Below are 15,964 nucleotides of genomic sequence, written 5' to 3'. Positions count from 1 at the left end.
CAACTGGAGCAAATACCTCTTGGTTGTAAATCAAGAACAATGCAGAACTCTGGATGAACCCTGAGCGGTACCTTGGGGAATTTGCTCTCTTCATCAATTAGGGAGATGATGTTCATCGGCTTGATGGCGATCATGTCGAGGGCATCCTGGTTGTCGGTGAACTCGATGTGCTGCCAGTTGATGTTCTCCAGATTGTACTCCTCCTGCTCCAGCTTGAACACGTGCCGCACGAAGAACTGCTGCAGATTCTCATTGGCAAAGTTGATGCACAGCTGCTCAAAACTGTACACGAGGAGGAAAAGCAAAATAGCAATATTTCATAATAAATGATGCTCGATGGGATTATCAGGTCAAATTGCACCGCAGCAAGCCTTGAGTTATTCACGTTAAGTTATAAAAGTTATAACTTTCGGAAGTGTTTGCTTGATTGGAAATGCAGTGCAATATTCAACTATCATGTCAAGCTGTTAAAACATGACATGAATACAGTAGATACACTGGATGAACACAGAGTTAAAATTAAATATCCAAACAAAAAGAAAAAACAATCCAAAAGAATTTACTACACTAGGTGGAGTGAGCAGAGGCCAGTCACCCTACAAAGCACAAAACACCTATTTACTTTAGACCCACCTATTGATGGTGAAGTTCTCAAACCCAAAGATGTCCAGGAGGCCAATGGATTTCCTCACCGATTGGGTCTCACTGGTGGGCGGCTTGTTGGTGGCAGCGTTGATCTTGTCCACAATCCACACAAACAATCTTCCATAAATTCCCTGGAAGGTAAGAGAACATAACTTTTTTCTGCTTTGTGCTTTTTTCATTTCGCTTATGAACAAACCCATGTGCTCTTGACCTACTGTAGGAACTATGGATGCAGTTCATGAAAACATCTGTAACTGATCATGTCCGATTTTTGATTTGTTGACTAAATTCAGGAACTGATATCCACCACACCTTTCCTCTGGTGGGGAAGAGGGCGGAGGGGCTGACCTTTACAAAGGCGTCCCGGACATCCAAGGCCTGGTCCATGCTGAGGGGGGTGGATACGGACTCTCCCCGGGTAAAGAGGGTGCGGGTAGTCAAACAGTTCATCACAGCCCTAGGTTCCACCTTCACGGAACACAGAAAAACATAATGAACATCAAGAATGTCCCGTCAAATAACAACTGAAATTAGTCACAACTTTCAGATTTCGCTTTTTATACTACCAGCAGGGCATAGCTCAATAACTCTGTTATATATATTTTAACTATATGAATATTTCAAATAATCATTGTTGTTGTTTGTATGAAAAGGCAGGTCTGACTTCATTATCCCACCGCAGATGGCTTCATTGTCATATTTTCATATATAAAGGCTATTTTTTAATTGGAAAACATGTTCCTACAACCCACAACCTGCTACTTTACTGTCCCTCGTCTTTTAGTTTAGTTTTTACACACCATGGTCTGGCAATCAGCTCTATAAAGATATTCAATTTGATCACTTCATTCCAGTGGGTGATTTTAAAAGTTGACTTCAGACGTTAAAAACTGAGGTCTGCAGCTGTTTTAGTTGAGACTGTATAAATGTGTAATTTGTGCTGCGCTTTTGTATTGTCATTTTAAGTTGTAATCTCCCGGCCAGGGCTCCCTTGTAAAAGACCATCTCACTGGGACTCACTTGGTTAAATAAAGGAGAAGTAAATAAAATGAAATATTTATTGTCCCAACACAAGATGGTTTAGCACTAACTCAATTGGCAAGGGCCAATTACCACCTCCTTTTTCAAGGTTACAAGGTTGCACTGAATGGAACAATAAATCTTATTTAATACCACGGATAATTACATTCAATCTGCCAAAAAAAAAAAGCAGGGATAGTGAAAATGAAAAGTGCAATCTCACGTCTGCCACAAGTGGGCTCTGTCCATCCATTATACATGCAGGGCTCTGTCTGACCTGGGCATCAGCCCGCTGAAGCTCCGTTCCCCTCATAATGGACTCCTCCCCCTGCTTCCCCCTTTCACAGTGTGCTGAACTCATGCTGCGACAATGGCTCTCTCTCACCCATGCTTATCACAGTTCTGACAATCTTGTGTCCCCGTAATGGTGCCTATTATCCATACCCTGCCCAGACACTCTGTGAAAACACACCTAGGAGCCACTGCTGGAATATGCACCATCACTTTTAATGAGAACACTGCCTAACACACAGAACAGCCATCAAACAGCCCTGGTCGGAGGTAGATGGCATTGAACAGCCAAGGACACTGGGGACAGGAGGGGACTGCATGGAATAGAGATGGACTGAAGGTTGTGATCCGTCGGTTTTGGGGGCAAAAAATGATTGCCAATTCATTACAAAGAGGTGATAATTGCCCTTGCATGTCATGTGAATAGCCCCTCTTCAAAAGCCAATCCCCTGGAGACACTTCACAATTGATCTTCAGCTGCTGTGCTGTTTGAAGTGAATGTGACTAAATTCAAAGTCACTTGCTTTTTTTACTTGCTAATTTACATGAAAATGACACGTTCATTAAGCCATAAGTGTACAACACACATTTGCATTTTGGCATTTAGAGCTTATCCAGAGCAGATTCTATACTGTAAATTATACATCCAGGATTAGGCAACAAGCAGAGCTGATGACAGTACGTCAGTATGGTCACAAGCAATAGTAGCAGATCAAACATATTCTAGCAACATAAAGTTAGATGTCAGGCGCAAGAGGGAAATAAATAATATATTATTCCTGGGAAGCAGATGGGTTAAGGTATATAGGAAATTCTTTAATTAATGGTAAATGGTTGGCATTTATATAGCGCCTTTATCCAAAGCGCTGTACAATTGATGCTTCTCATTCACCCATTCACACACACACTCACACACCGACACACTGACGGCAATTGGCTGCCATGCAAGGCGCCGACTAGCTCGTCAGGAGCATTTGGGGGTTAGGTGTCTTGCTCAGGGACACTTCAACACAGCCCGGGCGGGGGATCGAACTGGCAACCCTCCGACTGCCAGACAACTGCTCTTACTGCCTGAGCCATGTCGCCCATGTTAGTTTAATTAGTTTAAATAGTGACTAAATAGGTGTGTTTTGAGTCTGTGCCAGAAGATGGAGGGTGACCCCACTGTTCTGATTGGAGTGGGGAGCTCATCCCCCCACTTGGGGGCGAGGACAGACAATATAATTCAAACTACTGCAAAATCTGGGTGCTAATTTCATGCAACTACCTACTGCCAGGTAAAAAAAGAAGGCTTTTATAAGAATTAATAAAAACATGCAGGGTGTGGTGGGGATATGCCCAGAGTCACTTATTTATGTTTAGGTGCTACATATACAAAATCCTACCAGAGCTGGAGAAAATAGCTGTACAGATACCCTTGTTCTGGGGATGGTACACTTGCCATTAAGCTGGTTTGCAACCAGAAACATACTGTATTTTTCCATGCAATCATACTGCTTTGCTCTAGATAAGCAGCACAGTTATGATGAAAATCAAGAAAAAGGCCATTTTTATAAAGGCCTACTTTATGCTCTGAGAATTATTTTTGAACTATATATTTCTACATTTTGAATTGTACTCTCCAGTCATTTTTTACTGTTCTTACAAGGTCACCCGGCAATTTTCACTCAGATCAATCACAGTCGAGACGGGCTAAAGCTTCACATTTCTCAGCTACTTTCTTAGTCAGCACAGGTGCGTGGCAGATTAGGTCCCACCTCCAGAAGCATCGTTGCGGTGACAAAATCGGGAGAGTGCACCACCGCACAGGCATCCAGGTTGTCGTACGTCCGAGCTGGGCGGGCGAGAAGCCAAACCAGAGAGGGCCGAGTCAGAGGCAGTTATCACAGACAGGTCTGTCACGGCATTACAGACATCAACATCAGCCAATGCCTGAAGGGCAGGTGCAGGCAGCCCTGATTACATTACATTACATTACAAATCATTTAGCAGACACTCTTGTCCAGAGCGACGTACAACAAAGTGCAGTTCGAACACAGGAACAAGTGTGAAGAGGACCCTAGAGGACAGTATGGTTCTAGCGTGACCATACAGATAGAATCGAAACCCTTGAAGATTACATCAGCTTACAAACTAGCATACCACGGTAGGCAGCTAGAATACCCAGAGTACAACAATACAATATCTAATACAATACAACACAACAACATCTATATAAAACTATATATAAGTGCCCTTATAATCTTTGGCAGATACAAGGCTAATCATGGTGGTGAGGTAGGGAGGGAGGTCTGCATTTGAAAGTGGTCAGAGACTCTGCTGTTCTGACATCCACAGGAAGGTCGTTCCACCACGGTGGGGCCAGAGCAGACAGCAGTCGTGGTGGGCAGACATTTCCTTCAGTCATATAGCTTCATTGATTATAATGCAAAATGAATGCACTCACGGTACTCAGCATTGCATCATTCTGAATCACTTACAGTAACAGCCTATTGTAACTTAGTGCAGCATTAAATTCATCTCCTCGAAATTCCCCAGGGAGCAGTAGATATATTCGATGCTGAGTTTACAGTTTACTTACAGCTTGTTGAGTACTGACTGCGGTGTAATGGTTTTATTTTCTGCTGTATACTCATCAAAGGGTACATATGCCTGTCTGATAGCATACAGATGTGTGCATTATACATTTACATTTTTGTCATTTGGCAGACGCTTTTAATCCAAAGCGATTTACAAGTGCATAGGTTCTTCCACAAGTTAAAGCATCACATCCATAACTAGTAAAATACACATGAAGTGTTGTTCTAAACATATAGTCATCATAAGTGCAATTCTTTTAATTAAAATTTATTTTTATTTTTATTTTACATACGGTAGATCAGAGAGCAAAAAAGGTATCACCGGCCATGGTGTGGTGAGCACTATCAGTGGTGCGAATAGCTTACCTCTGTAGCGAATGTTGCCCATATGCAGTATAGAAGCCAGCAGTTTAGAGATCTCCCAGTTCTCGGTGTCAGTGAACATCAACACCTTCATGGCAGCCAGGATGCTGGAGTAGTCCTTAAGGTCATCACGTCCATCACACACGGTACACTTTCCCTGGAGACAGCCAACCATTTCACATGTATGCGCAGATTTCGCGTAAGACCCGCCTTACATATGGTTCTTATGGTTTGGCCAGTATAGCCATAATTCATCACTCACTGCCCCTTTAACATGATGTTGACATTTCTCTCAACGTGGCCCTCTCTTAACATGATGATGGTGGTTATACTGTAAGTGACTGTCTCACCATGGTGAGGCTGTGTAGCACTGTTATGAGCGGTGGTCTTACCATGGTGAGGCTGTGTAGCGCTGTTATGAGCGGTGGTCTTACCATGGTGAGGCTGTGTAGCACTGTTATGAGCGGTGGTCTTACCATGGTGAGGCTGTGTAGCACTGTTATGAGCGGTGGTCTTACCATGGTGAGGCTGTGTAGCGCTGTTATGAGCGGTGGTCTTACCATGGTGAGGTTGTGTAGCACTGTTATGAGCGGTTGGCCTTACCATGGTGAGGTAAGTGTAGTCTGTGGCCTGGCCAAGGTTCAGGTCGTTTTTCTGGGCGGGAGTCATTCCCTTCAGCATGCAGTAGAAGATGTGATAGTTCCTCTCATCTTGAGCCTAGTGGAAGATGCAATCACCACAAGAGATAATTTTTCTGATATAAAGTATTAAGGTATTGCATTGGCCATTCGACTGCCAGCTTACCTGTCTGCATACTCTGGACTTCTCCAGCAGGTACTGCTCAATTTTGGCTCCCTCGATTGCTCCTTTCGTGTTGAAGTGTATATCGATGTATTTTCCAAAACGGCTGGAGTTGTCATTACGAATGGTCTTTGCATTGCCAAAAGCTACAGAAAGTGGAGATTACAGTGATATTCATGAAGAGCACGACACTGGTTTAAAAAAATACATTTATATACAGTTATTATACCTTATTTCAGTTTCAGCTTCAGAAAAATATGATTGTATATTGGTTCAGATGGAATATTCTGGGTCATACAAACTATTCTGGAGAATGTGGAAAGGAACTGCCTCAGGATTCATCCCTCGTTCAGAGGGTCGGTCTTGAAACAGCTCGCAATGACCCCGAAGCTTGAGTCTGACCTAGAACTATTTGAGCAAAAAAAAAGAAATCATGCATAAAAGCTGTGAGTGGCCTGACCTTCTAGTATGGGGTTGGCCTCTAAGATCTGCTGTTCGATCCAGGAGTGCTGCCCGCTGATGGATGCAAGGAACTGCAGAATCAGCTTAGTGCTCTCTGTCTTTCCCGCTCCTGACTCACCACTGAAGGAAAGACACATCAGCACACTCATGAATACATGCATGCGCTATCACATACAAGTGCATGTGTGTGTGCGCAAACACACACACACACACACATACTCACTTCTTTTTTTTTTTTTAAGATATTTTTTAGGCCTTTCTCAGCTTTATTGGACAGTATATAGAGACAGGAAGAATGGGGGCGAGAGAGAGGGAAAGACATGCGACAAATTGTCAGACGGTCGGATTCAAACCGTCGACGTCGCGGCTCACAATGAGCATGCGGTCAGTGCTCTGCAGGCTGCGCCACCGAGACACCCCACACACTCACTTCTTAATAATTAATTGTGGGTTCCAGTTATAATACCGGTTGATAATTCCTCGGAGAGAATCCGATACACCGTTGAACGCACTGTACTTTCTCCAGCAACAGCGGCTGCCGACCGTGCAGCGGATTCTCTCCAATGAATAAAAGATAGAGCACCGTTATGAGATGGTCACTGTTTGCGCGGACCGTGTGCGGTACCTGATGATGCAGCACTGGTCCTTGCTGCTGCGCTGCATGTTGAAGTAGCAGTTGTCGGCGATGGCAAAAATGTGAGGAGGCATCTCGCCGATCTTCTTGTTGGTGTAGAGGCGGATCTGCTCGGCCGTGTAAATGGGCAGCAGCTGGTAGGGATTCACTGCCACCAGGATCGAGCCCGTGTAAGTCTACGGGGTCGGAGGTCAAATATCAAACTCGCACGGTAGATGAAGACCCGACCCGAGTTATTTTGCTTGAGAGACTTCAGCAACATAGGTATGTCTCATTTCATATAATTCTTTTTAGGAACTTGGAACTTTTCGGATTTTGGAACGTCCAACTGCATTGACAAGCCCACCCCATTGCTCATCCTCCACCGATTCAGGACAGCATGGACAGTGTATATCTGCTACCAATTATTTTCAGTAGATAATAGTAAGAACACACTCAATATTGCAGTAATTGTATCTAATTGGATTGAATGTAATAATTATGGGAATATTGTTAGTAATACAAATCCTATGTAATAATCAATCCACTACCAAAAGAAAATCAATTCCTTCCAATGCTGTTTACCTAATCCATATAATTGATGGTGAGAAACTAATATTTTCTTACAATACCACAATTAATTTACTCTGTGGCAGATCTTGTTTATCTATGATGATTGATCTAATGCCAAGAGAACGCTAATTAAAATGTGCTGATATTTCTGCCAGTTTGAAAATAAAAATACAGCACCCAGTAATGTAGCCTGACAAACACGATTCCCGGTTCAAATGGTTTCTACACAAACAACATTGGAACTACATTGATTGATTGACTGATGGTTATTGCCATCGATAATAACTTGCACATATTTATAAAATATTACCCATCAGTATTATGATTCATGGCTTCTATCACTATTGTTAAGTTGCAGTCACACATGAGCATTTAATGCACTGTATTTTCTTAAAATCATTTTGAAAGTGCACGCTCAAATAGGACTTCTTTCAGACATGGTTAGACAAGCACATAATAATTTCAGCGAAATCACCTGAACTCAGATTAGGCCATAGCACATTCATTTATGAACAGCTGAGGCCAGTGGAATGTTCAAGAATACGATACATTTCCAAATAAATTTTCATCGTGCACTATGGTCACAGGCAGAACACAATGCAAATACGGGGACAGTCGTATTTCATGAGAATAACCGATTATAAAACCAGGCCATACAGCCCATCTTAACTCGGATATTCAAGTCCAGCGTTGTGCTGCTACCGTCGGACTTGAACATGCCACAGGCCTTTTGCCTCATGACCTGGCAAGCTGTTCCAAATGCACATGCGTTCATGCGTTAAATAGCAGATGCTTGATCAGCAGCGCAGAACGGCTCCGTACTCACCCTCCCCCCACAGTTTGTCTTCACGGAGAAAGAGATAGAACACACAGGACGTCGATTAAGCACAGGGACATTCAGTAGCCTCTGACCACCTTCAAACGCGGACTGAAGACTCATCTCTTCAGGCTGCACCTTTCCCTCCCCACCTCACCACCACGATTAGCCTTGTGTGTAGGCCATAGATTACAATGGCACTTATATATAGTTATATGTAGATATTGTTGTATTGTATTGTTGTCCTCGGGGTATTCTAGCTGCCAACCGTGGTATGCTAGTTCGTGAGCTGATATATGTAAAGCCAGATACGTCTTATTGAAACTGAACAACTCATTTTAATGGGCAGGACAATAACCTGCATCCACTGAGCATAGGATACAAGTTTTACAAAGCAGGCTAAATTGGAACATGGTTCTTCGTGGTTTTGTGGCGTATCTGTGGCAATTGGTTACTTGGATGTTCTTCAGCCGCAGTGTCTGCTGGTTTCCGGGTTGTTCCCGGCACCTGTGGTTCATTTAAATCTTTGATTAGCTAAAGAATCCACACGCCCTGTTCTCGAGGCCTTAATTGACAGCTAATCGAAAGGCAACCACAGAAACCCGCAGACACTGCGGCCCCCTGGGGATTCAGTTTGACACCCCTGTCTTAAACGTGTATAAAGGCAGCCCCATTTATAGGCAGCTGTGTGTAGTAGCCAGTACATTACATTGCATTACATGTAATTTGGCTGATGCTTTTATCCAAAGCGACTTACAGTTGATTAGACTAATCAGGAGACAATCCTCCCCTGGAGCAATGCAGGGTTAAGGGCCTTGGTTAAGGGCCTTGCTCAAGGGCCCAACGGCTGTGCGGATCTTGTTGTGGCTACACCGGGGATCGAACCACCGACCTTGCGGGTCCCATTCACGTACCTTAACCACTACGCTACAGGCCCAGTATGCTGAAAGGAAGGACGTGTCGGGGTAACCATCCGTCCCTCTGACACTCACATAGATGACGTGCTCCGCGTAGCGAATGAGCAGGTTGCGCAGGATCCCAGCCTCGTTCAGGTCCCCCAGACGGATCATGTCCTCCACCCCCTGCACCGAAGTGGGGTGCATGGGCTTAATGTGGGTGGCATTTTGGGGTGAGATCCAGTGCTCCTAGGCGAGAGAAGGGCAGATTTTCAAGAGCATGGACATTATTACATTACATTGCATTACATTTACATGTCCATTTGGCTGACACTTTTATGCAAAGCGACTTACAGTTGATTTAGACTAAGCAGGAGACAATCCTCCCCTGGAGCAATGCAGGGTTAAGGGCCTTGCTCAAGGGCTCAAGGGCCCAACGGCTGTGCGGATCTTATTGATACTACATTGGGGATCGAACCACCAACCTTGCAGGTCCCAGTCATGGACCTTAACCTCTACGCTACCGGCCGACCCAGACTGGCTCCACTCCGTCCCTCACCTTTCCCTCATCGTCCACAACCTGGATCAGTCCGGATTCACATAACTTGACCACAGCGCCAACAGGGACGTCAAACTCGCGGCTGGTCTTCAGATCCAACCACACATAGTCCCCCTGGAATAAAACCCAATTAAGGCTTGGAAAAACGATCGATTATGCTCCACTCGGAGTGATTGAGTTACACATTATTCATTTTGCACCTGGGGGGGCCCACTAATCTCATTACAGGCCGACACTGAAAGCTCTATCTGTCTTCTGTTGTCACCAAGATATCTTCTGAAAATGTCAGGCAAGATATGTGGCCAATGGACATTCAGAGGCACCAGAAAGTCCTGTAACTGGAAGCATATACCAAACAATGAACTCCAGAGCTGTGCAGTTATCTATCCACGTCACATACAAGACAATAAACCCATTTGTCCCAAGATAACTTTTAAGGCTTTTCAACAGCTTCATGTTACGTAGCAGATTTCTGGGCGAGTTAACTTCCTTTCACGCTTAAGGGATTATCACAGATTCAAATTTAGCATGTTGGTAAATCATCAAGAATCTTGCTGCCTGGCTCTACAAAATAGTATTACAAAAGGGAAGTGTAAAACTGTGCATACCAGTCTCTTCTCACTCTTCTCTTCTTACAAGAGAGTAGTGTATAAAAATGTAAAGTAGAATTGAAAAGTAGCTCACGAAAAGTGCTCTTTATCTAGATTATCACATTTGATCAAATCTATAATATCTACAATTTATGTGATGAACAGATACGACAGACTTTAAATGACAAAAGGTTGGCTATGTACCTGTTGTAGAATGACCATAGCTCCTGTTTATTCCTGGACATCAGAAGACACCATGGGGAGACCCTGCAGGAGATGAGTCACAGGTCAGCCCCGCTGGGACACCAGGTCGGGCCCAAAGAATGCGGCAACATCACACCATCCCCTTTCACAGCGAGAAGAAACACGGACGGCGCCCCGTGCTGAACACAGTCAGGGTCTTACCCCCTGATCCAGTGTGTCATATGACCTGCTGCTTTCAACGGAGAAAGGGGAAAAAAACAGCCTTTTCACACGCACTTGTCCTGCTCACATGCAGACTGGAAGGCCCATGAGGTAATCTAGTACTCAACATAAACCCAGCACAGCAAATTCCGACCACCCACAAGTGCTACACTCGCACTGGTAACACATTCACATGGAATCAATGGCACAGGTTAATTATACAAACAGAAAGGAACAGAGAATGGAGTAAGTACTGGGTACAGAGAGTGAGAGAAACAGAGAGAGAGAGAGAACTTCTCACCATCTGAAGTCAATTGATTATGAAATCAAATATAGGAGACAGGAGGGAAAGTGGCAGCTGTTATAGCAGCCCTAAAATTCAGCCATTTGTAACAAATCCCAGGAGCAATCATGTCACATCCAAAATAGGCACATTATTTATTTAGATACTCCATTTTAAATGTGAAGACACAACTTTGTAAGGTATTCTCAGCTCTACCTACCACTGCCAGAACATAAAAACGTAAACCAGCAGTTTGCACACAAAAAAGTATTATTTGAAGGGCGTTATAGATGACATTACAGTGGCAAGAAAAGTAAGGGAAACCTTTAGAATGACCTGCATCTACAGTCCCCTCAAAAAGTATTGGAACAGCTATGCCAATTCTTTTGATTTTGCAATAAAGTGAATACATTTGGGGTTGAGATAAAAAGATGGATATAAGACAATAATTTCAGCTTTTATTTCCTGGTATTTACACCAAGATGTGGTAAACTACTGGGTCTGGTGATTGATTTAAATGGTAAATGGGTGGCATTTATATAGTGTTTTCATCCAAACCGCTGTACAACTGATGCTTCTCTTTCACCCATTCATACATCAACAGCAACTGGCTGCCATGCAAGGCACCAACCAGCTTTTCAGGAGCATTTAGGTGTTAGGTGTCTTGCTCAGGGACACTTTGATACACAATGAACCGGCAACCCTCCGACTGCCAGACAACTGACCTTACCACCTGAGCCAATAGTCTGTTACAAAAGGTGATGCGTGTTGTTTAACAAATCAAGATAAAAATACCAGGAAATAAAATGAAAAATTCTGATCTGTTATCTCATGTAAATATTTTGACCTCAGACTCAATTGTCTTCAGTGTATAGTAAAAACAAAGGAATTTACGCTGTTCCAATACTTTTGGAGGGGATTGTATGTATACATTTGTCTTAAAATATGGTCTGATCTTCAACTAAGTTACAATACTGAACAAACACAATCTGTTTTAACTAATAGCACAGAAATGATTGTTTGTTTCCATATTGAATCCCATCATTCAAACATTCACAGTATAAGTTGGAAAAAGTATGTGAACCCATGGCTAATGACAGGAAGAACATGCAGCACTACAGTCTGTATACCGTAAAAAGGGCACCACATACCAACATGAAAACATCATCCCATCATGGCAACAACTAAATGCATACAAGCATGCAGACATGGTCAAGAGGTTCAGCTGTTTTTCAGATCAAATGTCAGACTGGTGACTTTGCCTGTGGAATGACTATTGGTGCCAGACAGGGTGGTTTGAGTATCTCTGAACCCGTTGATCTCCTGGGATTTTCACACACAACAGTCTCTACAGTACAAAAAACAAAAAACATCCAGTGAGCAGCAGTTCTGTGCGCAAAAATTCGTTGTTAATGAGACAGGTCAGAGGAGAAGGACCAGACAGGCCAAAGCTGACAGTAACGCAAATAATGACACATTACAACAGTGGTATGCAGAAGAGCATCTCTGAACCACAAGGCCTCTAAGCGGATAGGCTACAGCAACAGTCAAATAAAAGTCAAATAAATACCCAATAAAGTGCAGGTAATGTAAACCATACACAAAAAAGAATTGCGCTCAGCAGATAAGTACACAAATCACTCAGCTAATAAATACAGCTGTGAGAGCAAAACTGGACAGGAGTGCAGTTGTAATCCAGAGTTCTCTTTCTCTCTCTCTCTTTCTCTCTCTCTGTCTCCCTCCCTCCTTCGATCTCTGCCACATGACAGGTCTCCATGGTAATCCACAGCAATAGCTCAATCTAATTAGCCTCCAGCAGAGAGGCAGCCATGGTTAGTCTTTATTTAAAGCTTTGAGATTATACGGCCATCTCTTCATTCACATTCATCCACCACCCCGGCTCTCGGTTGTAAACACACCCCCTGGGCATTAACAGGAGGAATACAAGAGAACAGTCTGGCAATCATATCAGTGCCCTCTTGTACAGGATTGTACTTGCAGTGGGAGACACCCCAACACACGTCTGCCCATATCTGAGGTGTGTGAGGTGCTCCGTAAATGTGTTAATGCCCTGCTTCTTGTTATAATGACCTTGGAACCCAAACAAGGATAAGTCTACCGTAACTCCATTACAACTAAACTCCAGGGGTTTAAGACACGTTTTTAATGTGTCCGACCGTGGTGTCCACACCAGAAACAGACACAGAGACATCCAGGCAGATGTGTTACGAAGCCATCTCTGATGCAGCCATCACTGATTTAGTCAGGGTTCTTATGCCCAATCGTTTAAGAAGAACTAGAAACCTCAGAAGTGAAATATGTATAATTTAATTACAGATTAGATTAAACTATTTACCACTGTCTCTGAGGGCAGATACTGTGCTGGTTCTCATTTCAGTAACCTCTAATTTAATTTGATTTGATAGGGCCTTTAATTGATTCCTGTTCTGGATTTAAGATTAGTTTAAAATAACTGTTTTCTGTGCTTTGTTATAAGTATGGGTTAGTGGAACTGTAAAGATTGTTCTGTGACAATACATACAGGTAGAATCGGCTATTATAGAAAGCACTGCTTTACTTTCTTAGACTGAGAAATAAGCTTTCAGGTTTCGCCACACAGCCTCAATGTCCATGCCTTCCCTTACAGGTTTCCTCTATATGTGCACCATATGGAAACTAACAGACTTTTCTGATGCTCTCCTGTTTTGTCTGCCATGCATTTAAATACAGTAGATGCGGTTAAATACATGCTCTGGTGTTGAATTATGCGATTATTGGACATGGACCTACTCTGATTCCCTGGATAATCTCTTCAGTTATGCAAACCATGAATTATGGGCTTGTCAAACAATTCCAAAAGGCTTCCATTCATTTTGGGGGGCTTACTGTAGTTAAAGATGTTAGGTTAATGTAAGCCACCCAGGCTTCACCTAGTACCTTGACCACCAATGCACGACACTGTTCAGGGGGGCTTTCACCCGTGGAAGGAAAACATGTGAGCTTAGGTCAAAGGTCAAAGGCTGGGAATTCTCATGTCATTGCCACCGTCATTGTCACACGTTTCTCCCTGATCTCAGCCCTCCCATCACACTTCCTGTCTGTTGTACTGTACCTACTGCAGCCCCTAGCCCCCATTCCACCCCACTCTTAAATGCCAAAAGGCCTCCTAAGGACTCTAAGGAGATAATCCCAATGTGTGCGGTGATTACATACAGTAATGCTCCTTTCGCTCAGAAACAGCAGGGCAATTGTTTGACAGCAGTTGTCTGCAAATAGTCTCTTAATTAAGGCATATTACATATGCTCAACACCCAGTAGAAAGAATCCGCAAGACACCACACCCGTTCAAGGAATGAATTTGTATGTGAAATAATTACTGAAATTACACAAACGGCAAAATACTGTAATAAACACGTGAGGAAGAATTACTAGCATCATGACTGGCCGATTCTGATTCAGGGTCAAGGTTAGATTTCAGACCCCGTAAATCAGGAGGGCAAGAAAATGTTTATAGCACCAATACATTCTAGTCAGACAAACAGTGTGGAGTCATCAATAAGGCAGCAGGGGAGCTGCCCTTGTGACCTCAGCGTTGTATCCCATGAGCAGGGCGCTTGTTTACACCACAACAAATCCAGCTCTGGGCAAGCAGTTCAGTCTAAGCTATTCAATAAGTCGCTGTTAAAACACATACAACATATTGCATTCCATGTAACAGGTGGTATAACCGAACATTATAAACAATGATTGTTGTCAAGTGCCCAGGTCAATTTAATTTCTGAATAGGGGGCAAATGATATTTGATAGCAGACCGTCGAGCTTAACCCCACAGCTTTCACCTCTTCGTGCTTCTCATAACAAAGGCAAAACCCAAGCCATCTCACTCTAGGACAAAAACTCAGATGCTGTCTCTTTAAACTTACACAAATGTCCCAGTTTAAAGCTTGGCATGAACCACACTGGGGTGAAATATGTGAGCTATAAGAAGCTTTAGCCCAAGGGCTTAGGGAAGCACCGTGCCTGGGGACTAAGTCTCCAGGCGGTTCACTCACTCACCTCTCAGCAATTCAGTGCAGCCTCTCTTCTCTCGCTGTTTCCCTGCTGGATATCAGTGTGTGCGTGTGTGTGTGTGTGTGTGTGTGTACGCGTGCGTGTGCGTGGGTCCCCCTGGGACAGTCCGAGGTGAAGGAACGGACAGGTGAGCACGGGGACTGTAGAACAGGGGAGAAACCAGGCCAAAGCTCCCCCCGCGCTTTTCTATTTTCGTCTCTGTGAGCGTTCTAGTCTCTTGTACATCCTTCTCTCACTCCGTGTTCTTCTCGGCTTCCTCTCGCTTTCTCCGCTCCCTCTCTCATCCGGCGGGTCTCGGCGTCAGCGCGTCTCTCTGTGGCGGAGGGGGGCAGCCGAAGCACCTGTCGCTCCCGGTGGCCTGGTCCCGTGGAGGAGCTGGACTGACACGGCGGCTCGCTCATTCACTGATCGCTCTTAAAGGTGGGAGGGGTTACGCCACGGGCGGGCGGGCGGGAGGCAGCGGGCGAGGGGGGGGGGAGGGGATGGCGGGGCTTTATTTTTGGTATTTTTTATTTTACTTTTTAATCAGGGACAGGGCACGTTAATCAACATCAATATCGCAACCAATGTGCCAGGGTTCACCGTAAGAGCTCATTTGCACCTGCAGTTCCCAGAACAGGAGGATGATTGAGATGGTACCTTAAAAATGATTCATACAAGACACAATATAGCAAATATCAGACAATATAACTCAGTGTGATAAATAACATACCATTAAAGAAAAAATACGAATCATAAATAAAAATGTTCTCGTTCTGAAGTCTCCTCCTTGTTGTCCCTGTGTGTAAAAGATTCATAAGCACACATACCAAGCCAAATTTGATATTTGAATATAAATATGACCCTTGCAGGGTCACTACGGGAGCTACCAATACAGTTGCACATGATTTGCCAGATTGTATGCCAGTATGAACACAAGAGAATGACACTGTTCTCTTATGTACAGTATTACTCACCTCAGCTCCAAGGTGAATAACGCCAGGCACGTTTTGACAA

General features: G+C 43.8%; 1 protein-coding gene across 2 annotated transcripts in view; it reads right to left on the bottom strand.

The window, feature by feature from the left end:
* The window catches only part of LOC133132347 (unconventional myosin-VIIa-like), a 38,345-nt gene extending 27,914 nt beyond the window's left edge, over nucleotides 1-10,431 (bottom strand). For both annotated transcript variants that reach the window (XM_061247723.1, XM_061247724.1), the window contains exons 1-12: nucleotides 10,414-10,431; nucleotides 9,620-9,733; nucleotides 9,157-9,309; nucleotides 6,787-6,971; nucleotides 6,160-6,281; nucleotides 5,703-5,845; nucleotides 5,502-5,615; nucleotides 4,902-5,055; nucleotides 3,714-3,790; nucleotides 994-1,113; nucleotides 634-776; nucleotides 72-282 (exon numbers count right to left, since the gene is read on the bottom strand). In XM_061247723.1, coding sequence (XP_061103707.1) covers nucleotides 72-282; nucleotides 634-776; nucleotides 994-1,113; nucleotides 3,714-3,790; nucleotides 4,902-5,055; nucleotides 5,502-5,615; nucleotides 5,703-5,845; nucleotides 6,160-6,281; nucleotides 6,787-6,971; nucleotides 9,157-9,309; nucleotides 9,620-9,733; nucleotides 10,414-10,431 — 1,554 coding nt within the window. The remainder of the gene's footprint in view (nucleotides 1-71; nucleotides 283-633; nucleotides 777-993; nucleotides 1,114-3,713; nucleotides 3,791-4,901; nucleotides 5,056-5,501; nucleotides 5,616-5,702; nucleotides 5,846-6,159; nucleotides 6,282-6,786; nucleotides 6,972-9,156; nucleotides 9,310-9,619; nucleotides 9,734-10,413) is intronic.
* Nucleotides 10,432-15,964: the final 5,533 nt, after the last annotated feature.

This window comes from Conger conger, chromosome 7, assembly GCF_963514075.1.
Source record: "Conger conger chromosome 7, fConCon1.1, whole genome shotgun sequence".
NCBI classification, from domain to species: Eukaryota; Metazoa; Chordata; class Actinopteri; order Anguilliformes; family Congridae; genus Conger; species Conger conger.
Note: the sequence above shows the minus strand (reverse complement) of the source record. Positions and strands in the feature narration are given on the sequence as shown.